Source organism: Lissotriton vulgaris, chromosome 7 (genome assembly GCF_964263255.1).
Source record: "Lissotriton vulgaris chromosome 7, aLisVul1.2, whole genome shotgun sequence".
Lineage (NCBI taxonomy): Eukaryota > Metazoa > Chordata > Amphibia > Caudata > Salamandridae > Lissotriton > Lissotriton vulgaris.
Genome location: NC_141695.1, coordinates 1,503,876,973 through 1,503,902,039, shown reverse-complemented (window position 1 = coordinate 1,503,902,039; position 25,067 = coordinate 1,503,876,973). Strand labels below are relative to the sequence as shown.

The following is a 25,067-nucleotide window of genomic DNA, read 5'->3' as shown; positions in this document are numbered from 1 at the left end:
TTCTGATAAAATTAAGAATATTTCATTACAAACAGGGAGAGGAAATGGAAAGAATTCTTTTTACGCAGAGTAAACAAACACACAAAAGATGTGGGTGTAACAAGTGAATAGTATCTAAACATCAAATCTCACAACATGCAGACTCATCACTCATTTAATCCTCAATGGACACGACATACAGCCAACACTCATACTGGAAACCTTACACACTGTGTCAGACTCGCAAGTGAAATGAAAATTTAAGAAAGGAAAAAAGAGAAAAGAAGGACAAGAGCCTTTTTTAATACCCTCACCTAGAGTCAGAAAGACTATTATTCTTTTTAGGGGTGGGGTATTAATACAGTTATTTTAACTGAATTATGACAATATATTTCCATCAACAGTACAGGCCATCAACAATTTTTACAATAAATAGAAAGTTACGAGTGGTATACTCGTGTGATTGGCCTGAACAACAAGAAAAGGGTTGACGCGTTTCGATGCCCCTCAATGCTGGGGAATCTCCTCAGGACCTTGAAGGATTGAATCCTGCAGAAAAAATGACAACAATCCTTACATCACAAACCTCCTTAAGACAACCTTCAACTTCAAAATGAACCAGCACAAGCTTTTAAAGTTACCTTAACCTCTTCGAGGTGAGGATTTAAAATTGGAATATTAAATCCAACGTTCCGTATGTCCTAGATGGCGGGGTTTTATTCAATGCAGCACCAGCAAGCTGTTGAAACCAAGGAAGTTCTATTTTCATTTCGATTTCCGCAAGTCGCACATAACGTATAACATACAATCAAAGCTGTACTTGTTCATTTGTGTTTTTACCTTAACGGCTAGTCTAGGTCACGTGGTCTTGGCTAAGGGCACTCGTGTTGTGGCAGCTGTAACATTGTTCCGGAATCTGTATATACAAAAGACGGGCAGCCTCATGAAGTTTCTTGTTTTTCTTCAAAATCATCTCTAGTTCACCGTTAGAACACAGTTCGACATGCGCTTGTGCTTACCTAAGTTTGACCGGGTCTCCTGTCCTCTACGCGGCGTCTTCCTGATCAGCCGTCGCATATCGAGATGCGTCATTGTCAGTTCTTTTAAATGCGACGAAGTCAATGTCCGCGTGGTGCTGGGAGATGTAGTTTTTAATTCCATGAGTTATCCGGATGGATGTTATCGGTGCAAAAAAGCGGAAAATTTGTTCTATTATGACAGTGGTTGAGGGTACTCGCTGTCGATGCTGGCGCGATTAAGGCATTGCCTCGTGAGTTCAAGGTTAGAGGGTGGATTCTAGGATTGAATGAAACAGACGTCTGTCTGTACAATTCAGTGTGGCGATTAAGAACCATTCCGCTCTTCAAGACTTTATAGATGATATAATTCAGACATTTCGTTCAGTCCTGTGACTGACGAGTTGAATTTTAAAATCAGGGTGGCTTCTCGTGATGATAGTTTGGCCTCCAGGTCACCTCCTCTTTGGTCGGGTTCGACCTTGGAGATCACTGTCCATTTTAAGTCGGTTTCTTCATGTTTGTAGTCAATCCAATGTTGCACCAAAGGTGCGGATATGACAGATCTTTTTATCCGGGATCTATGTTGGTTGATCCTTTGTCTGATCTCTTGACTCGTCTTTCCAATGTATAGTTTGTTGCATGGACACAAGATTCCATATATCACAAATTTTGTTTTACAATTCGTGAACCTTGAATGTCGCCAGCTGATCCCGTTGTGTTGAAACAAATCCCCTTCGATCGTTGACACGCATGATACACATGTCCCGCATTTGTGATGTCCAATGATCGGTGGAAGGTTCATATATTCTCTCAATGTTTGGGGTGTTTGTTTGGGCATAGCTGCTCTAACAATGTGGTTTGCCACGCACTTGTCTTTTCTGAAGGCGAAGAGTGGTATTTCTGCTAGACGTTCGTCCAAGTCTTTCACTAAATGCCAGTTCTTCTGGATTTCTCTTTTTAACCAGTTGGAGGTTGGACAGAATGTAGATACATAGACTATTCTACTCTGTTCATTCTTCATTTTTTTCGTCAAAAGGGTCTCCCTCGGTGTCCACCACGCTCTTTTCAGAGCGCGTTTCAATAGTTTTGCTGGATATCCTCTCGCCAATAGTCTTTCTCTTAGAGCATTAGCATGTAGCATATATTCATCCTTGAATGTACAATTTCTGCGAATCCGCAGAAATTGTCCCAGTGGAAGATTTTCTTTTAAACTTCTCGGATGGTAGCTTGAGAAGTGTAACGCCTTGTTTCTATCAGTTTCTTTTCGAAATAAGGTGGTAACTAGGACTCCCTCTGTACAGTATATTTCCACAACTAAGAAAGACAGTCGATGTTGTGAATACTGTAAACTGAATTTGATGTTTTCAGTCCTATTATTGAGCCATTGGTGGAACTCTATCAGCTGTGCCTCTGTTCCTGACCAGATGAAAAAGACGTCATCTATGTATCGGAGCCATCCTCCGATCCATGGAGAAAAAGGATTGTTTGCATAGATGAATTTATCTTCGAATTTACTCATAAACAGGACTGCCAACTCCGGGGTGAAGAGGCAGCCCATCGCCACTCCGCGTATCTGAAAATAGAAATCCTCCTGGAATTTGAAATAGTTCTTTTTTAGGGCAAGTTTCGCTAGTTCAAGGATAAACTCTGTCGGAACCCTCATTGGTCTTGTTCTCATATTTAAGAAGAGTCTGAGTACCTCCAACCCCTCCTCCTGTGGGATCTGGGTATATAGCGATGTGATGTCCATGCTCACTAAATAGTTGTTGTTTTCTTGGAATGGTAAGTCACAAAATTTATTGATAAAGTCCGTTGTGTCTTGTAAAAAGGACCTTACTTCCTTTAGGAACGGTTTTAAAAAGAAGTCAATGAATTTTGAGACAGGCTCAAAAAGAGACTCACATCCAGAGACAATCGGTCTCCCCGGCGGTTGCTTGTCATCCTTATGTATCTTGGGTAATGCGTAAAACAAAGGTACGCGTGGGTGTTTGTTTTTAAGATATTCTGTTTCTTTTTTACCCAAAAAACCTTGTTCGGTAGCGTGATCCACAATCGAAAAAAGTTCTCTCTGTAGGTCAAGAGTAGGATCCTTGTCTATTTTCCTGTAACATCCATGATCAGATAGTTGTTTGTTAATCTCCATTATATAGGCGTCGACTCCCCAGATGACAATTGAGCCGCCCTTGTCTGCCTGTTTAATTATAATGTTTTTATTTTTTGCAAGTGATTGGAGAGCGTCCTTTTGTCCTTTTGAAAGATTTTGTTTAATGAAGCTAGATTTTTTCTTTTCTTCGGATGAAATCGCAGACAACATTTTTTTTTCAAAAGTTAGGACCTCTTTAGGTACTTTGCTGGTAGGAGGACAGAACTTCGATTTATTCGTCAGACCTGTGTTTTCAATATTCACAATTTGTGTTTGATCTGAAAAGAATGTTGTAAGTCTTATCTTCCGGCAGAATTCCATAAATTCCGATTTGAGTTTAATAAAATCCGTTTTTCTGACTCTAGGTGAGGGTATTAAAAAAGGCTCTTGTCCTTCTTTTCTCTTTTTTCCTTTCTTAAATTTTCATTTCACTTGCGAGTCTGACACAGTGTGTAAGGTTTCCAGTATGAGTGTTGGCTGTATGTCGTGTCCATTGAGGATTAAATGAGTGATGAGTCTGCATGTTGTGAGATTTGATGTTTAGATACTATTCACTTGTTACACCCACATCTTTTGTGTGTTTGTTTGCTCTGCGTAAAAAGAATTCTTTCCAGTTCCTCTCTCTGTTTGTAGTGAAATATTCTTAATTTTATCAGAATACAACAAAAAATACACTTCGAAAAAATTTAAAAATAAAAACTGATTGAATCTCACATTTGTTTGTCCTTGGTATATATCAACAGTTTAATATCGTTGATTATAGAAAATAGGTGCACTCATTCTGCAGTATTGGCATCTTGTTTTGTTTACACTAATTTCATACAATCACCAATTACAAGCTGCATTAGGTCAACAGTCGTCCTATGCCAGATTGCGAACCATAACAAAATTGGAGCCATTCTGATTGTATATGTTTTAAAAAAATGTATCTTCTATTGTTTGGAGTTTTCCAGTCCTGCATCAAGATGTTATGTTCCTGGGCCCAGTCCTCCAGTCTAGCTAATAGATCCAGCTCATGAGCTTGGCCGTGGTATTTAGTAGGGAGATGGGTCTGTAATTCTTAGGGCTGCTTCTATCCCATTTCTTGTAAATCGGGACTATTATGCTGTGCTTCCAGGAAGGAAAGGGGGGGGGGGTGGGGGGGCTCTACTGCTATGCTATTAAATCCATTAGTTATTAAGGGGGCACATAGATCATAATTATCTTGGAAAAGATCGATTGGGACCCCATCTGGCCCGGTGCCTTCCCTGGAACACAAGCCTTCAGCCCTTTTATGACTTCGCTAAGTGAAAATGTTAAAGTACCTTGACATGGATATCTTACATTAGGCAGCCAGGAGGCAGGAGGGGTATCCGAGCTGAATATGCCTTCAATGTATCTAACCCATACGTCCTCGCTTCCATGTACATCCAGGGACGGGTCTTTAGGCTCTTTAAAATAGGGTGCATGTATGACTTTCCAGAACTCGCTGCAACTACCCAAGTTAGCAGTCTGCTGGAGGTCATCCCAATTTTTCTCCCTGATGTCCTTCTCTCTTTCGTTTCTAGAGATCTTGCAGTATCTACGTAACATTCTCATCTGCTCTGGATCTCTCGGCTGGGTTTTTAAGGCATCAACAAGAGCTCTTTTAGCTAACAAGCATGCTGGTTCAAACCAGCCTCTAGCCATTGGCCCGTTTGCCCGCTTGGGACAGGTCAGTATCTTTTAGCATCTCTATCAAGGCTTTAAACTGGGAAACTAGGAATGCTTGATAGAACTTCATGGACAGGCATAGTAAAATATCATCCCTTGTTTGTGCTATGTGTACATGGGCCACCTGCACCCCCTTCAGTTGATACCCATTTTTCCTAATTAAAGAGATATTGCCTGTTACCTGTTGATGTTTGGTCAGCTTATAGGGGATGTTTAAGTGGCTAAATCGGATTGCGTGATCACTAGAACAGGTAAAGCTAGTATGTGTGTGTGAGTGACTTTCCCACTAATTGTAGGGTTTACTAAAATAAAGTCAATGGTGGACTCAGAATCGTTCCTCCTAAATGTTTTTCCTATATTACCATCTTTTGTGTTATTTATTATCCCCAGGTTTCTTTTATAAAGGAGTTTAAGACTGTCCCCATAGTCAATTCGGGGGAAATTAAAAAGGGAATTACCCTGGTGATATGTAAACCCCCACCCAGATACTATTTGAAGGGCCCTTTTTCGTAAAAGTTAATTTGTCCAATTCCTTGTTTAGTTCCTCTACCACTAGCTTCCTACGACCCTCGTTTCATTATTATAGAAGTTAATTAAAAGCCATGGTCTGTCAACTGTGCCTTCTATTAGGAGCAGATGGAAATGTTTATTCTGAGATTCAACCATCCTTACTTGGACGGGAAAGTGTTAGATATTATAGTTAATAGTCCACCCTTCACTCTGCCTGACACGGAGTCAACGACAGCTGTGAAGAAGGACCGGTATCCCGAGACAAAGACGGGTTCCGTTGGCCCATGTTTCTTGGAAGCAGATAACCTCCAAGGGGTGCCAACATTTATTCCTTGCTCATCTCCTGGTTTAGGGGTGATTCCTGCCACATTCCAAGAGGCTAGTCGGGTCTTACTAGTATTAGCCAAACTCTGTATTTGAAGGCTTGGCGGGCTTCCCTGGGTTATAAGGGCTTGGTTACCTGGGGGTTGGTACTTTTAGCTACTGGGGTTAGTCAGTCACAAGTCTCCAAATCTGAGAGGGCAGCAGATCTATTGTGAAACCCCACCCCCACAGTGAATGAATGAATGAACGAATGAATGTTGGATTTATAGAGCGCGTGGTTACCCTGGAGCGTCCCAGCGCTGTACCACTGGGGAACCCGTCCTGGCTTTCCCTGTGAGATGGTCCCTTTACTGGGCATCCCCAAGGTGTAGCCAGGCATCCCCGGCGGTGATGGGGCCGGAGTGGAGATTAAGCAAGCTATTGCCCAGAGTTGCAGCGTGGGACCCCATGGTTAGAGTGGCACTGAGGCGAGATTTATCGGGCCCGCTGACATTGGTCCTGCACCCGGCCGCGTCAGGAATTGAACCCTGGTCCCAGGCCGACCTCTGCCTCCGGGTCTGCCGCCTCTAACCGTTGAGCCACACTTCTCCACAGTGGTGCTATAGCTTCCCCTCTGGCATGATTGTTGGCCTTTTTTTTGCCTTTGCCCCAAGGTCTGTGTTAGACCCTGCTTATAAAAGTATTCCAAGGATAAGGGTATGATCTGAGTACACCTGTATGCAATTCTACGACACTTAATTAAAATGGCATCGACCAATTGTACAATGACCACACAGTCACCGTCAATGGATTTAGTAGAGTTGCCCACCCAACCCACTCTCCAGGCCATAATAATCTCACGGGACAGGTGATAGTTTCTCATTACTATATCCATTAGGTGGTTTGAAAGCCGATGCAGACATTTGTCCATTAGTTGTAAATTGGATTCGGACTGATTGTCACGGAATGGTGGTACATTTACCAAATTATGTGTAACAATAGGGATACCTCTGAAAAAATGTCCTAAATAAGGGAAAATGACTATATGTGAGTAAACTATTTAGGAAATGGATGAATATGTGGACCTAGAAACATATACGCACACTATAGGACCAGAAAATAGAGCGAGATTTATTTGAAAAATATATATTTTTATCATTTTTATAAATTTGATTATATGAAAGAAATTTATATTTACATACATATTGAAAGAAAATGACATACAATCTTTTAGTCATAATAGAGGTACATCTATGATTCCATGTATGGCCTATGCATTATGTGCAAAATACTTCTGATGCTATTTTAGGGACTAATCATACATACTTATCCATTCATACAAGGCCTGTCAAATAATTAAACATATATCAGAACATGATGTTGTCGAAATAGAGCATGGATAATGTGTACCAACAATGGGTGACTTAACAAAAGAAGAAACATGTATTCATCACAAGTGGAGTAAACAGACATGGTCATGGCTATCATAATTCATGTCAATTATGATAACCATGACCATAGGCCATAGGCCATACATGGAATCACATATGTACCTCTATTATGGCCTATTTATTTTATTTATTTATAGCATTTCTAAAGAGCACTGTCACCTGTCAGGCATCCTGGTGCTAATAGTGAGTTGACCTAGCCCACCTACTGCAGCACCTACTGAGGCCCTAGATCTTAGGAAATAACCATGTTTTTAACTTCCTTCTAAATGGCAGGAGATCACGGATTTGTCTCAGCTCAAAAGGCTGAGTGTTCCGGAGCTTTGCAGCAGCGACCTCAAAGGATCTACCACCTGCTCTAACTTTTTTAAATCTCTGAACTTTTATCAGTTTTGCCCCAGAAGAGCGTAATGTTCGAGCAGGAACATACCACTCAAATTTGCTTTGAAAGGAGGTGGCTAAAAGATTGTACGTTATTTTCTTTCAATATTTATGTAAATATAAGTTTCTTTCATATAATCGAATCTATAAAAATAAGAATATATCTTTTTGAAATAAATATTCTCTATTTTCTGGTCCTATAGTGTGCTTATATGTTTCTAGGTCCACGTCTTCATCCATTTCCTAAATAGTTTACTTACATATAGTACATTTGCCAAAACTAGGACTAAGGTTGAAGCTGCAGGTGGAAGATGTAAAACTTGTGGTGCTTGGTGTACTTGTTTATTAGTGCTTGTCCTTGGTCTAAGTAGTGGTTGAGTTATCTGTGGATCACCACCCGTGTCCCCTGAGACTCTGGAAGACTGGTGTACAAGGCCCGTTGTACCTGGTGGCGGTGAAATTTGTCTTTCCCGGAGTGTATCGTGACAAGCTGTGTCCATAAGTAGCGGCCCACCAGACAGCGTAGCAGTAATTGGTAAAGATCACAACAAAGTCAGCCCCGGCACACCAAGGTTGCAGCAGACCTGATGTAAGGACTTGCCCGCAGACAGATACCAACTCTGTGAGTTGGGGGTCTGGGGAATGGTGGAGCAAAGCAATTTGATCCTCCATCCTGGATAACAGCTCTCCAATAGCTGACAAGTTGGATAGGATAGGCTCCAACAAAGCGGACAACAGATTACTTACTCCAGCCCAGAACGTTTCTTCCAATATTACAGATTGAGGTGCGATATTTGCGCAGGATGGTGATGCCGGGTCTCTGTGGATGTCTTGGGGTTTCCTTGCTTATGTTTATGGGCTCGATTTAAAGTTGTTGGCTTGGGCTTAGGCTTCAGGGTTCCTTCGCCTCTTCGTAGCTTAGCTGGTGGATTGTTGTAGAGGTGAGTATGAGGGGAATACGCAGGACCCCTGCTAATTGCAGCGTGCACAACCAGTAGAAATATCCGAATATCCGCCCCAGTGCATGGTGAGTTGGGAGATGTTAATTGTTAACTGTGTGAGGGATCCTCCTCCTCCTGGGGGCTCCCTGCGGGTAGCCTCGACGGAAGAAGGGGCACTGGAGTTAGTCGCCTCTGGGTAATTTATATTTCGTGAGTCAATACGCTTGCTGCTCTGGATAAAAAAGCGTCCTGTGTAGCTACTGTCACTCCACCCGCTTTATCCATATGGCCTTTCCTCTTCACCATTAGGTCAAAAGGTTAAAAGCACAGTACCTTAGGTTGTATGCTAGACGTTAGAGAGCTGGCCCAGCCCAGCCCAGCCTCGTTCGGGCCCGCCCTTGGCCCAGGCTTTGCCCGGGCACGTCCCGCGCCGCGATACTCCTGCCGCGCTTTTAAGCGCGGCATCGGCAACTGGCAGGGAACACAAAGGCTGCTGGGACTTCGAGTCCCCAAAGGTGAAGCTTTGCTCCGAGCAGGAGCATGGCGGGTGAGATGAGGCTGTGGCATGTATGACCATAACCCCCCAGGAGGTTGCATGAGGGTATCATGCCTAGCATCTTCATATTCAGTTGCACTGAAATCCAATGGCTGAAACATCAGGATCATAGCCCGAATTTCCCAGACTATCTGCCCTGGGGGGTAGATGCTGAACTGCACCGGCTCCAATAAAATCGAGCGACTAAGGAGAAGTCAGGTGTGAATTTGGGATGTTGATAGTGAACTCTAGCCAATGCAGGAGGTATGTCGTAGTCTCCAGGTGGGTGGCAACTGCCTAGGGCGAACTCGCCTTCAGCAACCATTCATCTAAGTAGAGGAAGACTGGGACCACCCCATAACTCCTAGGATGTGCTGCACTCTCTGTCATAACTTTGATGAACACCAGAGGACGATTTGAGAGGCCAAAAGAGAGGAAAACGAACTGGAAATGCTTCAGGTCCATTGTAAACTGAAAGTAACCCCTGTGGGTCTGGAGGATGGGAATAAGGAAAATAAGGAGGTCAAACCCTACCATCCAGTCTTCAGGCAAGAAAAGATCTAGCCCAAGAAGAGCATTATGAATCTCTTTTTGGAGGAAGGCGTGGAGTGTACATATCTAGGATAGGGTGGAGGCCTCCATCCTTTTTCAACACCAGAAAGTAGCGGTAATGGCAACCATGACCACCTTCTGATTCAGGTGCCCTTTCAACTGCTCCTTTGGCAAAAAGATCCAGTACTATCTTCCAGAGCAAGGAGAGGTGGTCCTGGTCCTCCATCAGCCGATGTGGTACAGGTGGCAAGGAAGGTGGGGTGTCTTGAAACGAGAAGGGCATAACATCACTGGAATATCTGGAGCACCGCCCACTGGTCTGATGTCCTTGCTCGCCGTTTGGAAGGGTGATGCCGGAGCTTGTCGCAAAGAGCATGACTGTGCTGCATAGAGGGCATGCTAAAGAGGGTTGGAGGTCATGACAGACAGAGGAGAGGGGGGTTTGATAGTATGCTGGCTTTGGGTCCTACTTTCTCTGTGAGAGCTACATTAATGGCCATGAAGAGCCTGTGAAGCCAGGTGACCATGGCAATAAGGTTAGTATTGCAGGCGCCACAGAAGGGACGAAAAGGAATGTAGTTGTCGCGACATCAGGGAGGATCCCAATGACCTAGTGTTGACTAGATAATCAGCCTTGTTGCCGGTGAGAGCCTTCAAAGGGCATGTCCATCAGAGCCGACTGGACATACCCGAAAAGTCAGTTGACCTCAGGCAGTATCAGGGAAGGGCAACCATGGAGGCGATAAACCTGCCCAGCCAGTCGGTAGTGTCCAACCCACACAACGTATGGTGAACTTTGCTGTGTTCTGCAATCAAGGATAGCCTGCTTCAATGTAGCTTGGGCGTCTTGTGAGATCATGGGTAAGAACTTGCACAACCGTGTCCATCAACGTCTGGGTGTACCTGCCTACAAGGCATACAGCGTTCACACACCGAAATGCAAGGCTGTTGGAAATAAGAATTCTCTTCCCAAAGGTGTACAGCCTTTTGGATTACCTGTCTGGAGGAGTGGTAGTTAACACACTGGCACTGATGTTGGCGGGTAAGGCCTGTACCAAACTCTTAGGTGTCCGGTAAGGAAAGCCAGGTCCATAGGGGCAGGACAGTGAGAACGAGCAATCATTCTGTGCAGGGCTTGGCACAAGTCTCTTGAAGAATGTCCGTGAGGGCTTTGCTAAATGGAAGCAGGAGCTTCGCAGGGGATAGCCCTGGCTGAAGCACCTCTAAGATGTTAAACTTGACCTGGACATAAGGGAGCTGCAGGTCAAGGACCTCTGCAACCCTCCTCACCACCATGGCAAATGAAGCAGGTCCCAGGGGTGAGACCACACCAGAATTTGGAGAAGAGCCCAGTCCTTTGGCATCTCCCAGCTGCAGCTGTCCTCCTGGTAGAAGTGGGCCAACTGATTAGAAGGGTCAAGAAATTATTAGGTGTGGTCATCGTCACCCCCAAATTCCAAATCAGCACTGGGCTTTGCATGTGGTATTGGAAGCGCAGGAGTAGACGTCGAATAGCGCCATCTCAGAGTTGGACAGGACAATGGGTTCTGCATTATCAGGTGGTACTGGTGATAAGGGGTGTGGCATTGGGAGGGCATGCTTTAAAGTAGCTATCAGCCTCAACGCCAGAGCCAGAGGGGTGGATCCAGAGGGCCGAGCTGGCATCAGGAGTGAGCCTGCTAGCGGTATCCCAGTTGAGAAATCTCTTGACCCTATGTGGCCAAAAGGGACGACAGAGAGAGTCGGGCCTAAAGATGGAGTGCATGGAAACACAGACTCATTAAGTTGGCCAGGGGACACTCCTGCTCTTGGAATTCAGGGAGGCACAGAGCAGACCTGGCCTCTGGCTCTCTGAAAGGGGAGCGGGGCCTAGAAGCACAAGGTCAGAGGGGCAAGGAGGATGGTAAAGGACGCTTATACAGCTTCTTGTCTTCTTTGACTTACCAGACTAACTATGACAGATCATGAGACTGACTCCGTGGATGGGCTCTAGAGCCTCTTTGGGATCGACATGGTACCTTCTAATGCTTCACCGCTATGAGCTTCAGGTCTCGCTTCCGGACCACCTTCGGGTGCATTGACTGATATTTGGAGCAGGCCCTGGGTCGTGGCCTGAGTGAGGATCAGAAACAGATATCTGTCTGTGAAATTCCCTTCATGGCTTGAAACCCATAGGTGTGTTGGGGGACATTACCCTAGAACTCTAGGAGCAAAAGCTCAAAATAGAGTCAAGAAAAAGTTTGAAAAGGTGGTCACAAAACAACTGAGGTAGCTCACCAGATATGCACTGATGGTGCGCAAAGTAAGGAACTGATGTCAGTGCACTGGGGTGGTGCCTATTTAGACACCTTGCACATCATTTTGAATGTGGGCAACGCCAACGTGGAGCTGCCGACGCCACCTACCAGCACGCAGAGGTACTACTCAAGATTTGCCCAATCCAGTCTGATGCCTGGGGAATGTTCGAAGATGAGGAGTCTCCAGTTAGGAGTCTATCAAACATTTATTCATATGAGTCTCTTCAGGTCATTTCCAATACCATAACAGTGTTCAAGAAGACTATCGTCTATCATACTCATTAAGCTGCGCAGGAATCTGCGGGCACTTATTCACAACATTATCAGCTAAAGAAAGGCCTCTCTTTTGACATAAAACCAAGGTTAGTTAATGCATCCTCAAACTTCAATTGCTGCAACACTGAAAATTAAATGTTCATCTAGGACAATATGTCTTTGCTGTTCAATCCTGTTTAGTGTTCTATCTACATCCAAAAAGGCAATCGCCTGTAAAATTCGGCTAGACAATTCCATTTATTAATCCATCCCCAGACTATGTACAGAGGACATTCCCTTTAAACACAACAGATCATGATAAAGATCTGAAAAAGAATTATACTCAGAGACGACCTCTCTGCTGGCTCCAAAGAGCAAATCCAGACACCACCTGGTAGCATTACCAATGAGTCCAGACCCAATACTGTCTTAATGAATGAGGCTGTGTACATTTGTTGACACTGATGAAAAGGACATTGGATGTTTGGGCAAGGAAGAGAGCTGCAGTCTGGCTAGGACCACAAGACAATACTATTGAGGAATCATAAGATTGGGCGACAATGGAAGGTGGAATGCAGCTGACTGACTAGGCAGCAGAGACTTTTAACCTCAAACGAGAGGCCATTCACAGCTGCAGTGAGACGACAGATGCATAAAGAGATCTTAATCACACTCAAGTAAACTCATATCGTCCAGTCAGGCAAATGAGAAGTGAAAAGAGGCCAGTCTTAATTTTTCAAACTGCAGTTGCTCCTTCTATGCAATAATAAGAATGGAAAAAGCCTCCTGCTAGCAAAAGTAAAGCAGAGATGACTCAAGGTAACTGAGCCCTCAATATTTCAAAGGCTTTGCATTAACAAAACACATCAGACGACTTTAAATGTAATGGAGAGGAAAAACTGGAATGTGGGGCAACAATCATATTGGCAGAGCAGAAACACAATACTATGAATATTCAGGTCTCTAGAGACCTCATCTGCGGAGTTCAGAGAGCATTCTTCCTGAGCCCTACCCTCTTCAACGCATATATGATTCCTCCAGCCAGCATCATCGGCTCTCATGACATCGTCCTCTTCTACACCAACAATATGGAACTCATTCTCTCCCTCATGGACAAGACGCCTAATACTCGGATCAAGTTCAAAGCCTGCATGACGAAAATCTCCCACTAGATGAAAATCAACTGTCTAAAGCAAAACACAAACAAGACCGAAATTGAGATCTTTGGCAAAAGCACTCACCGCGGGACTCCACCTGGAGGCAAACAGAGCTACGGCCGACAACGCCAAGAACCTCAGGATCCTCATTGACTGCAAAATTGACATGACAACCTAAGTCAATGTCATCACTTGCTCATGCTTCCAAACCCTGAAGATGCTATGGAAGATTTTTAAATGGCTCCCAATCAGCACCCGGAAAGCTGTCACGCACGCGCTGGTCACAAACAAGCTGAACTATGGGAATACCCTCTGTGCCGGTATCAACAAAACTCCAGATAGCTGGAAGCTATTCAGAACTTGGCAGCCAGAATCACTTAACTTCCCAAGCAACACTTCACATTAAGCTACACCTGAAGGAACTCCTCTGGCTCCCCATTCACAAACAAGCACAATCCAAACTCCTCACCTGCACTTTCAAGGTACCACATAACAGCATACCTCAACAATTGCATCTGTTTTCCCAAAACGTCCAGACACCTCCACTTGTCCGAACTCCTACTTGCACAAATCTCACGTATATGGAAAACCAGATCCAGCGGTCAGGCTGGAATACATAAAATGGCCATCTTTCAAGCTCCATAGAAACTCAGGCCCAAGTTACAAATATCAGCGCTGATCCTTGGGTACCACAGAACTCAGTTCTAAGATGCTGGAACTATATCACACATTCAGGATTCAAGTAGCAAAGAGATTTACCATTTTAAATACATAGACTTTACTGCCTGGAAACTAAGACACCTGGGCGTTATCTTTTATTACGATGCTCATGTTATATGACTGAGTAAACACACCAATTTAGTAATCCAGGATGTGGGAATTCATCACTATAAATGCCGATCACAAATATCTGTCCACTGTCTGTAAAACCACGCACTCAGTTCAGGTGGCATGTTATGAATACTTGTAGTATTCACAGTTATCCAACAAATCTGGGTCTAGCAAAGCGCATTAACCTCAAGCCTTGATTCACAATCTGTCTTGTGAAGAAATGGGGTATATTATATGGCGTGGTTGTGAGACCTCAGAGTCTAACACTACCAAACCTTCTAGGAAAATTAACAATAATAATAATAATAAAACATTTATAAAGCGCCTGGCTGCACAAAACTGTGTGTCCCCTCGCTAACTGCTAATACAATACAAATCCAGAGGAGTAGTAGCATGGAGCTCAGAAGAAGTGTTACTTGCTAGGGAACAGATGAGTTTTTAATTTTGTCCTAAATCTCAAAATTCAGGCTTGGTTTGACAAACCTTAGCTCAACCCTGGATAACTGATTTAAATCAGTCAGGCTTCAACAAAGAAACTGGTGTAAAGCATTAAAACAGCACCAAAGCAATCGAATAAGAATGAAACACGACTCAAGAAATGAGACACCAATTTATGAAAATAGGTAGGATTTTTATGTATTTCTCAACCCCAAAATGAAAAGGATCCAATGGAGGCTTCCAGAGATATAGATTTTCAAAGCAACAATAAATCAAGGATTTTCGCTCAACCGTGAACAAGCACTGCCAAATTAAACGAATTTGGCATTTAAAAACGTTTTCAACAAAAAGCTACATCAAGATTGAATGGGGTTACTTGGAACTTACTTTGGGTGACCAACTCTGGCGAGTAGCTAATCAAGGGAACCAACAAGGTCCAGTGAGAATAAACAGTTACCTTCACATTAAAACCAGTCCCAAGTCCAGTTCAAGCTTTAAGGGCCACATGCGCCTTATTTCCATGGTATTACCGGTAACACTTTCACCAGCGGCAGGCCTCTACTCTTACCCGTTCTGTGAGCCATTTAAATGTCCCCCGAGGTGGACAAATGGCTGTCTCGTGGCCAGCATCTGTAAATGGGCACTGCTAAGCTTAGGTAACAAAGTAGCAAAGTTCTAAACGTTGCATGTAGCAACAAGTTACATTAATTTCGACTTGGCATCAAGTGAAATGAAATGAAAAGATTTTTTATATAGCGCTATAGCTACCCTTAGGTGTCCTAGCCCTGCTGGATTCACGCTTCTTGCCAGACAGTTGGGAGCTTATTCTGGTTTATTAAAAAGGAGGGTTCTTAGGAGTTTGCGGAAGGTGAGTAATTTGGGATCTGATCTGAGTAGAAGAGGGAGGGAGTTCCAGAGCTTGGCAAGATTGTGGGAGAATGAGCGCACCCCCACACCTAGCTCTCTTGAACCTTGGTATTACGACCAGGAAGGAGGACTTAGATCTAAGCTGTCTGGTTGGATGTAGGCGGTTATCAGGGGTTGATTGATAATAGCGCCTGTTTTCCAGAAGGATCGATGTGCGTTGCACATTGCTTTAAACTAGATCTTTGCCCTAACTGGGAGCCAGTGGAGGTCCCTCAGTCTGGGTTTGACTGGGACTCGACGGGGAATTTGGAGGAGGGTTCTGGCTGCACAGTTCTGAATAATCTGCAGTTTGTTTAGAGTGGCCTGGGGTGCCCCTAGGTACAGAGCATTCCCAAAGTCTAGACGAGACAGGATCAGACCCTGGATCATTATCTGTCTGGCGTGAAAAGGTAGCAAGGGAAGGATTTTACGCAGGAGTCTTAAAATGCCAAAGCAGGTGGCTGAAAGCTTGGTTGCTTGGTAGCTGAAGTCAAGTGACTTATCCAGCCATATGCCTAGGCTTTTGATCGGGTCTTTAGGTGAGGTGGCAGGTCCCAGGCAGGGGGGCCTGAGTGGGTCAATGGTGCTGTTAACGGAGTTGCCGAGGAGCATGAGCTCAGTTTTATCCCCGTTTTATTTAAGGCAGGAGGTTGTCATCCATTCGGTGACAGCTTCCAGTTCTTCAGGCCGGGGGTGAGGTTTGTGGGGGATTGAGAGCCACCACTAGCTGAGTATCGTCCGCATAGGTGATGATTTTTACTCCAAAGGGGCGGACGATGTCAGCTAGGGGGCTCATGTATATGTTGAATAGCGAGAGGCTTAGGGAGGAGCCCTGCGGGACGCCACAGCTCAAGGGTTTGATGGAAGAGGTGCAGTCACCCTCAAATACCTGGTTGGAGAGGAAAGACTTAAACCAGGTGAATGCCATTCCTCAGATTCCCTTCCTGCTAAGTCGGTGGAGTAGAATGTTGTGGCTTACAGTGTCGAAGGCGGCACTTAGGTCAAGAAGGATGATGGCCGCTGAGCCTCCACTATCCAGGATCCTCCTGGCTTCCTCCGTTACTGCGACCAGGGCAGTCTCAGTCCTGTGGAGGGGGCGAAAGCCCGTCTGTGTGGGGTCCAAGAGTTTGTTTAGCTCTAGGAATTCTGTTAACACTGTATTGGCATGTCTTTCAAGGATTTTACTTAGCCAAGGCAGCAGGGAGATGGGTCGATAGTTGGAGGGGTTGTTATAATCTAAGTTCTGTTTTTTCAGGAGGGCTTTGACCATAGCTTGCTTCCATGGGAGCGGAACGATACCAATGGATAGAGAGGCATTGAGTAGTTCTAGAATGATAGGTAGAATGTGATTAATGACAGAGTAGAGTGCGTGGAGGTGCAGGGTCATTGGGGGAACCGGATTTTACCTGATGCATAATAGATTCTAGAGTGGTGGAGTCTAGAGGGGGGAAGTGATCAAGCATGGCGGGGGGCTGAAGCCCGGGTTCAGGAGGCTTATTGGACAGGTGAGCAGGATTGGGAAAAGAAGTGTAGATCGTTTTGATTTTGCGGAGGAAGAAATCTGCTAAGTTGTCGCTGTGAGTTTGGGCGTTCAAGAAGACTTGGGGTTTCTCTGGTAGTTGAAGTAGGGCTTTTGCAACGCGATATATTTCCTTGGGCTTTGAGGCTGCTTCGCAAATTTTTTCCTCTAAATAGGATGCTTGCGCACGTTTGATGCTGGCCTTGTAGGATTTAATCACAGCTCTGTAGGCAGTTTTCCTAGAGGGAGAGTAGTCAAGGCTCCATTTCCTCTCCTTTTTGCAGGTGCGTTTCAACTCTCGAAGTTCTGAGGAGTACCAAGGGGCAGTCCTATTGCTGCGTTTAAATTGGGTGGTTTTGATGGGGAGCACAGAGTCAAGTGAATTGGAGATCCATTTATTAAAGTTCTCATTCGCCAGGATGGGGTCGGAGACGCTAGGTGGTTTGGAGGTTTTGAGAGCTGCCTGCCAATTAGTTTGGGGGAGTTTTAAGGGGGAGTAGGGCTTAAAAAATACTTACCTTTGGTAGCGCCCTATCTGGTAGAGACTATCTAGTCAGATTCCTTACTTTAGAATATTCCCCAGGCAACAGACTGGATCTAGAAACTTTCAGTGAGTAGTAAGCCAGTGTGTTGGTAGGTAGCTTGCTCAGCTTCACATGGCATCGTTGGCTCTGGAAGTGATGAAACTGGTGCCTATATAGGTGACAACCCAGCACACCGACATCAGTTTATTTTGAGATTTTCCACGTCCGGAGTGCAGCCCTATAAGGAACACTGACCACTGGTGTGGAAATCTTTGGCCTTTAACAGGATAATCCGTAGCTCTATAGTCCAGTCGCAGAGCAGGGAGGACGGGTGGGTGGTTAAGGAATCTGCGGCTAGATGAAGTCTCTAACAGAGAAGGCGCTACTAAAGATAAGTTACTTGTTCATCTAATAGAGACGTCTAGTTGCAGATTTCTTACCTTAGAATAGATATCAAAGTAATACCTCTATGGAGGCCGGACTGCAATATGGATTACACTAAATTCTTGCAAGATAGAATGGGCAAAATTACCGTCTCAGCGGACCTGCTTCTTTAGATAGTAATGCTTCGTAAACATGTGTAAAGAAGCCCATGTTGCTGCCTGACAGATATTCAGGACAGGAACTCCGTGAGAGAGCACGGTGGTCGCAGCTTTGACTCTGGTAGAATGAGCTCGTAAACCCTCCGGGGTTGCTCGTTGGCCAGTGCGATGTAGACATAAATGCAGAAAAATATCCATTGGGAGACGGTCCGCTTCTGCACTGCCTTGCCTTTCTTGGCTCAGGAATACTCAACGAAGAATTGTTCGTCCATGTGGAACTCACAAGAGTGATCAATGTAGAACGACAATGATCTTTTTGGGTCCAGTCGATGTAGTCTCACCTCTTCTTTAGAAGGGTGAGGCAGAACGTAAAAGCAGGCAGTGTGATCAAATTTGCATACAGAAAAGAGGTAACCACTTTTAGTAAGAAAGATGCCCTCGTTTAAAGAACCAGTTTGTCTGGGAAGAAAGTGAGGTATGGAGGATGCAGCTCACTGACACTCCAGGCACATTTTATTGCCAATTTAAAAACCGCTTTGATGGTGAGAAGACTGAGTGAGCAGTTGTGAAGCGGCACAAAAGGAGCATACTTCGGAAAATTAAGAACTAGATTTACGTCCCAGTCGGGCATAAGAAAAGGTGCTAGTGGAAACATGAAACAATCAATCAAGGGTTGGTTAAGCATAACTACTCACCTGTGAAGATCTCACGGCGCTGAGAGAGGGGGGAGAGCAGATCCATCTAAGTGCTGGGGTCATTCGAAGCGTCAGGTCTTGAGGTCCTTGCTGAACTGGGGGTAGCGTGGGAGATAGTCTGAGGTGGAGGGATAGGGTGTTCCAGGTCTTGGCAGCAAGGAAGGAGAAGGCCTTTCCCTCCGGTTCTGGTCTTGCGGATCCGTGAGACGGTGGCCAGGGTGAGCTGGGCGGAGTGGATGTTTCTTTTGGGTGTGTGGAAGGAGAGGCGGCTGTTCAGGTATGCTGGTCCGATGTTGTGGAGATCCTTGTAAGCATGGGTGAGGAGATTGAAGGTTATTCTTCTGTCTGCCGTAAGCCAGTGGAGTTTGCAGAGGTGTTCAGTGATGAGGCTGTCCCGGGGGAGGTCGAGGACCACTCTGGCTGCAGCGTTCAGGTCATGCTGGAGCTCACTGAGGTTTTTCTGGGTAATGCTGGCGTATTGTGTGTTGCCATAGTTGAGTCTGCTGATGATGAGCGTGCGAGTGACTGTCTTTCTGGATTTGGTGGGGATCCATCTGAGGGTCTTTCGAAGCAGGCGGAGGGTATTGAAACAAGCAGAGGATACGGACTTGATAAGGGCAGTCCATAGTGAGTGATGCGTCTAGTATGATGCCGAGGTTTCGTGTGTGGTCTATCGGGGCGGGGGGGGAGTTCCTAGCGCAGAGGGCCACCAGGTATTGTTCCATGCGGAGAGCGTGGATCCCAGGATGAGGACTTCAGTCTTATCTGAGTTGAGCTTAAGACAGTGGTTCTTCATCCAGGTAGCGACTACTTTTATCTCTTCTTGGAAGTTGTGCTTAGAGACACTGGGTTCGTTGATGAGGGAGAGAATCAGCTGTGTGTCGTTGCCGTAGGAGTTAATGTTGAATCTGTGGCTGCATACGATGGTTGCGAGGCGGGCCATGTAGATACTGAAGAGGATAGGGCTGCGAGAGGAGCCCTGGGACACTCCGCAGTTGATCTGTCGGTTCCAAGAGGTATGGAGGAAGTCTGACCCGTTGTGTACTGCCTGTGAGGAAGGATCCGATCCAGTCGAGGGCCTTGTCACGGATGCTGGAATCATGGAGTCTAGTGGTTCGGGTGCGGTGGGAGACTGTCAATGGAGATCTTTTAAAAACCTATGTACAATAGGGGATTTGAAAAGGAATGGATGATCTGGCAACTGCAGAAATTGTAGAAAAGGAACATTTTAGCGTGCCTTCAGCAGAGCCCTGCTGGGCAAAGGAAAGAATAAACAGGAGAACCTGGAAGAGGTGCATGCTTATCTGCACACTATGCGACAAACTTACACCAATGACAGGACTATAAAGTCTTTGTTGAGCATAACATTGTGGACTTCAGGCAGAAGGCCAAAAGCTGTCAATTGTAACTGCTCAATCTCCAAGCATGAAGGCAACGCGTTATCAGGTTTAGGCAAAGGACCCTGCCCAGTTACTACGACAGAAGATCCTCCTGAAGAGGCAGTCTGGTCGAAGGATTAATGCTCATGATCAACAGCTCTGAATATCAGACTGTCCGTGCCCAATCCAGAGCCAAAAGAATGACTTGGACCTGGTTATTCCTGATCTTCTTGAGAATTCTGGGCAGGAGTGGTATTGGCCAAAAGGCGTACAGGAGGCCGCAGCGCCACTCGATACAAAAAGCGTCCTCGAGCAAGATCAGCCTTGGAAACTCCAATTCTCACAATGCTGAATGTGTTTTCACCCGAGGCAAACCGATCGAACCAATGTTCTCCACTCACTTGAAAGAGACCTTGGGTCTCCTCCGGGTGGAAACGCCATTTGTGATCTGCTAGGCACTGATGGCTGGTGTTCAGAGTTGGACCAACAGAGAATTGCCCTATTCCAGCCAGGTCCAGAGACGCAATACCGCTTCATTAAGGGTCCACGACCCCAGGCCACCCTTTATGATGAAGAACCACCTGGCGGTGGTGGTGTTTGTGAACACCTGTACTAGCCTTACCCTGATTGAAGGAACAATAGCTTTCAATCCCAAACGGATTGCCCGAGGCGCCAGCAGACTGATGTGGAGTCTGGATTCCGCAAGAGACCACTTCTCCCAGATGGCTGTGCCAGCCCAGGAGTGACGCATCTGTCACTTTAGTCAGCTCTCATTGGGGAAGGGAGTGGGGTCTGCCACTGACAATCCCAGTTCGTAAGCCACCACTGCAGATCTCTTGCAGTTCCCTCTGATATCTGGACCATGCAGAGAGAATCCTCTGATGCTGCACCCACTGTGACTTCCGATCCCAGTGCAGAGCCTGCATATGCCAGTGGGCATGTGTTATAAGCAGGATGCAGAAGGCCATGAGACCAAACAACTCCAGGGTCATTCTCACCGAAGTTCACGAAAGAGACTAAAATATCAGTATTAAAGCCTCAATATCCAGGATTTGCCGCTCAGGGATAAGCCCACAACAGCACGGTGAGCAGAACCGCTCCAAAGAAAGGGAGCCACTGAGAGGGAGTCCGGTGTGACTTCGGTATGCTGATAGTGAGCCCCGAGAGCAGAATATTCGCCTTAGTCTTGGGGTGGGGGACGAATGCCTGGGGTGAACCCACCATCAAACCCAGTTATTGATGTAAATAAAGACTGGAATCTCTGATCCCCGCAGATGAGCTGCAACCACCGCCATCACTTTTGTGAACACCAGAGGGACGCTGGTAAGGCCAAAGGGGAGAAAAACAAACTGAAAGTGCTCTTGGCCCACCGTGAACAGCAGGTAATGTCTGTGGGCACAAAGCACAATGAAGAGGGGGGGGGGGAACAAGAAGCCAAATTGAAATAGTAGGTCCACTACTAATGCTCTCAAAGACAAGCGTTATACTCACTGAGGGGTAGCTGTTCCTAAAGGAGAGAGGATAGTCTAACCTATTCTGGTATCACCAGCACCTGCGAAACAGAGTCCAGGATCATATGGGAATATCGACCCAAGCCACAAGAAGACTGATTATAAGGCATTTATAAAGAGTACCAGTTGACTTATAAGCACATTATCGATACTGGATAAAACTGATCCAATCTTAAAAGAAAGAATGATATATGTTTTAGCAGAAAAAAACATTCTGTTCCTGAAGGTATAAAGCATTATAGTTCCCTATCCAGTGGCGTGGTAGGGAATGCACTAGGTTTCATTTTGGACTGGCAGATTTGGACCACCAAGCTCTCTAGGGTGGGGTGCTGTGGGCAGAAACTTGAGTCCCCTGGACTGCAGCAATGGCGGCGGACAATCATCCTATGCACAAGAGCCCTGTGCAGGGCTTGGACCAGACTGTGAGAAGGATGCCTGTAAGGGCTTTATTAAATGGGAGTAATAGGTCTGTGGGGTCAACTCACGGTAGAAGCACCTCAGTTTGGGGTCAACTCACGGTAGAAGCACCTCAGTTTTGACTGCCTCCAAGGGCAGCCTAAGGTTCAGCACCATAGACGCCCTCTGCATCACCATAGCAAATGAGGCACCCTTCTTCGTAGCCACAGTAGTAGAGAACCAGGAAAGTGTCTGGGGTGGGGTCCAGGCCACTGGTAATCACTAGATCCTCATACAAGTGTCTTCAAGATCTTCTGTTTGATAGCCATAATGGTCCGCAGACCACTCCCACTTATCACCCAATCCAGATCAGTCATAGTAATAAGGTGCAGGCTCTGATATGGGGAGTGTGCACCCAGTCGGCGCCGAACAATATCCACTCGGCTCTGCTAAGGACTCAGGAATGATGAAGAGGTATCGGCATAGGAGAAGGTCGAGGTCATTCGACTAGCACCACTACAGGTCAGTCAATGGATCATTGGGGCCCAACTGCCACTGAGGGTGAACCTGTCGGCAGAAGAACATTAAGGACCCCTCCAAGACTCGTGGGGCCAGAAGACGCTCCTGAGGGGTCGGACCATCCGAAAATGAGGTGCATGTCCTCAACACTCTTTCAGATGGGGTGTCAATCCAGTTGCCAAAAACTCTGGAAGGTGTGGAGAGTGCCTAGGCGCAGGCTCTACCGCAGAGTGAGGCCTCGAGTGCCGACAGCCCTGCGACTCATATGAGGACTTGCACGGTGAAGTTAAAGGCCTTTTTGATGACTTCTTTTTCTTGTGGGACTCACCAGACAGCTTGGAGTAGGATGATTAACACCAGGTTCGACTTCACAAACTACATCAGGACCTTCCTTTTAACCGAGATCTGAGCATCTTGGTGTCGTTTGACATCAGGTGGCAGAGAGCTTGAGGGACTGCTCCTTCAGTGGAGTGGGATGCATGACAAGGAAATCTTTGCATGTCGCGTCGTGGTCACGCACAAGCCACCGTGCAGGTCAGTCACCGACATTTGCCAGTGACAGGCTCTACAAGGTTTAAAACCTGCATTTCTGTTGGACATCCTACACACCAGGAGGTAGTCTAAAAAATTATTCGACAAAGGTTCTATAAAAAAAAAAAAGGTCAGTCAAAAAAGTGACTGGAGGTAGGTCTCTCCAGAGCTCCAATGACTGGAGCGGATAAAAAAGAACTGACATCAACGTGCTGGGGTAGCAACCACATAGGCTGCACGTGTGCCACTTCCGTTTCGGACAACAGACGACGTCACACAGCACCAAACTCCACATACCAGTGCGCAGAGGTAGTGTTCACCAAAAGGTTCTGGATCCAGTCTGACTCCTGAGGAATATTCTAAGTTAAGGAATCTGGGGCTGGAACTCTCCATCTGATCTAACTTGTTGGTTGATACATTGAAGTATCAACTTCAGTAGTCCCATTCAGAAGTTAGCACAGCTAAGTGTTCAGCGTGTAACCCTATACTTTTCAGTAAAATAAACAACTGCAAGTTTTAACTGCCAGAACACGTAAAACATGTTCTACTTTTATCACGCTGCACCTTGCTTTAGGATTTGATAGGCCTTCTTTAGGGATGACTTGTATACATTAAAAAGGGAGGTTTGGGCTTTCCCTGGACTTGAAATGGCAATCAATTTAGCAGTTTTTACACTGCTCTGCCTGTCTGAAGTGGCAGGCTAGGAGACACGTTTTATCTCGTCTCCCTCAGGGTGACAACATGTACTTAAGTGCCTGAGGGCACACCAGAAGTTACAGGCCCTGGGTGCCCCTGGTACCCTTTACTTGAGACTTAAAAGTAAGTTAGCTTACACCTATTGGGTATAAGCCAATTATACATGTCTAATGGTCTGGGAACTGGCACTGAGGTCTGTATAGCAGGCTTTAGTGCACTCCAAAGCATAAAACCAGCATCATCAGTTCAAAACTTTAGAGGTGGCTATAGAAAAAGAGGTACTTCCTTACTCTACGCCTAGAAACCATTTAGAACTAGATAGCCAGACTCCTGCTAATCCTCCCACACAGAACTCACATCACACTTCACCTCAGGACACTACACTGGCCCCGGATACAAAAATGTGCCAATTCAAACTCCAAACACCCATTTAAAGCACTACACAACTCAGGCTCCACCTATCTGAACAGTCACATCTCCATCCAACAACCAACCAGACACCTCCACAGGACTCCTACTCACACACATCCCATGCAAACACAAAACCAGATCAGGAGTACAAGCATTCTCTTGCAACGCTCCTAAAGTGTGGAAAAACTGCTCACGCCACACTAATGGTCTCTTTCTTACTAATGACATCATATACCTGCAACTAGAATTACTGTGTAAATTCACAATGTTACTGTAAATATGATGCTGTTTTCAGCCATCACACACTACACGTTTAAGCAAAAAAGCACAGGGACTTAGAGATGGACTGCAACAAGAGAAACCATTACACTTTGAAGACATTTATTAAACCACTATTTATAACCCAAGAGAACATTCCAAGTTATTTGCCTATTCAATTAGAGTACTATAGTTGGGAGAACCCACTGAAAAGCAGACAACAGTCTGAATGTCTCTTTCATGAAGCATATAACAAAAGAGGGTGAGATGATTTGTATCCGCCCGTGTGATGACTTTCAATGTTCTGAACTGACAGAAAAGTTCTCAATCAGGAAGAAAATGGTCACACATCTGAAGAATGTGGAACCATGAAGGAAATTTCAGGGGAAGAACATTTTAAGCAAGTGTTAATGACTTACCATAATCATGTTGCTTTTCTCTTTCTGGCTGCTTTCGATAAGATTTGTTTATGTGGTTGTCTTTGCTTTTGTCTCTCAGCAGAGGCAGAGGAGTGTTCAGTGTATGTGATGAAGGAACTGAATGTCTTCTCTTTTCATTTCGTTTTTCAGTTTTAACATCCGAGGGTGAGCATCTGAGTTCCAGGTGAAGTGGGAGATCTATACAGAAAAATTAAAAAAATGTAACTAACATTTATTTATATGTTTAATTTGAATAAATTGTCAACAGGTACCAAACATC

At 45.4% G+C, this 25,067-nt stretch overlaps 1 protein-coding gene across 1 annotated transcript in view; it reads right to left on the bottom strand.

The window, feature by feature from the left end:
• PHF20 (PHD finger protein 20) overlaps positions 1–25,067 on the bottom strand; it is a 1,006,161-nt gene that overhangs the window by 362,880 nt on the left and 618,214 nt on the right. Inside the window, exon 14 of the mRNA XM_086932347.1 lies at positions 24,788–24,985. Coding sequence (XP_086788473.1) covers positions 24,788–24,985 — 198 coding nt within the window. The remainder of the gene's footprint in view (positions 1–24,787; positions 24,986–25,067) is intronic.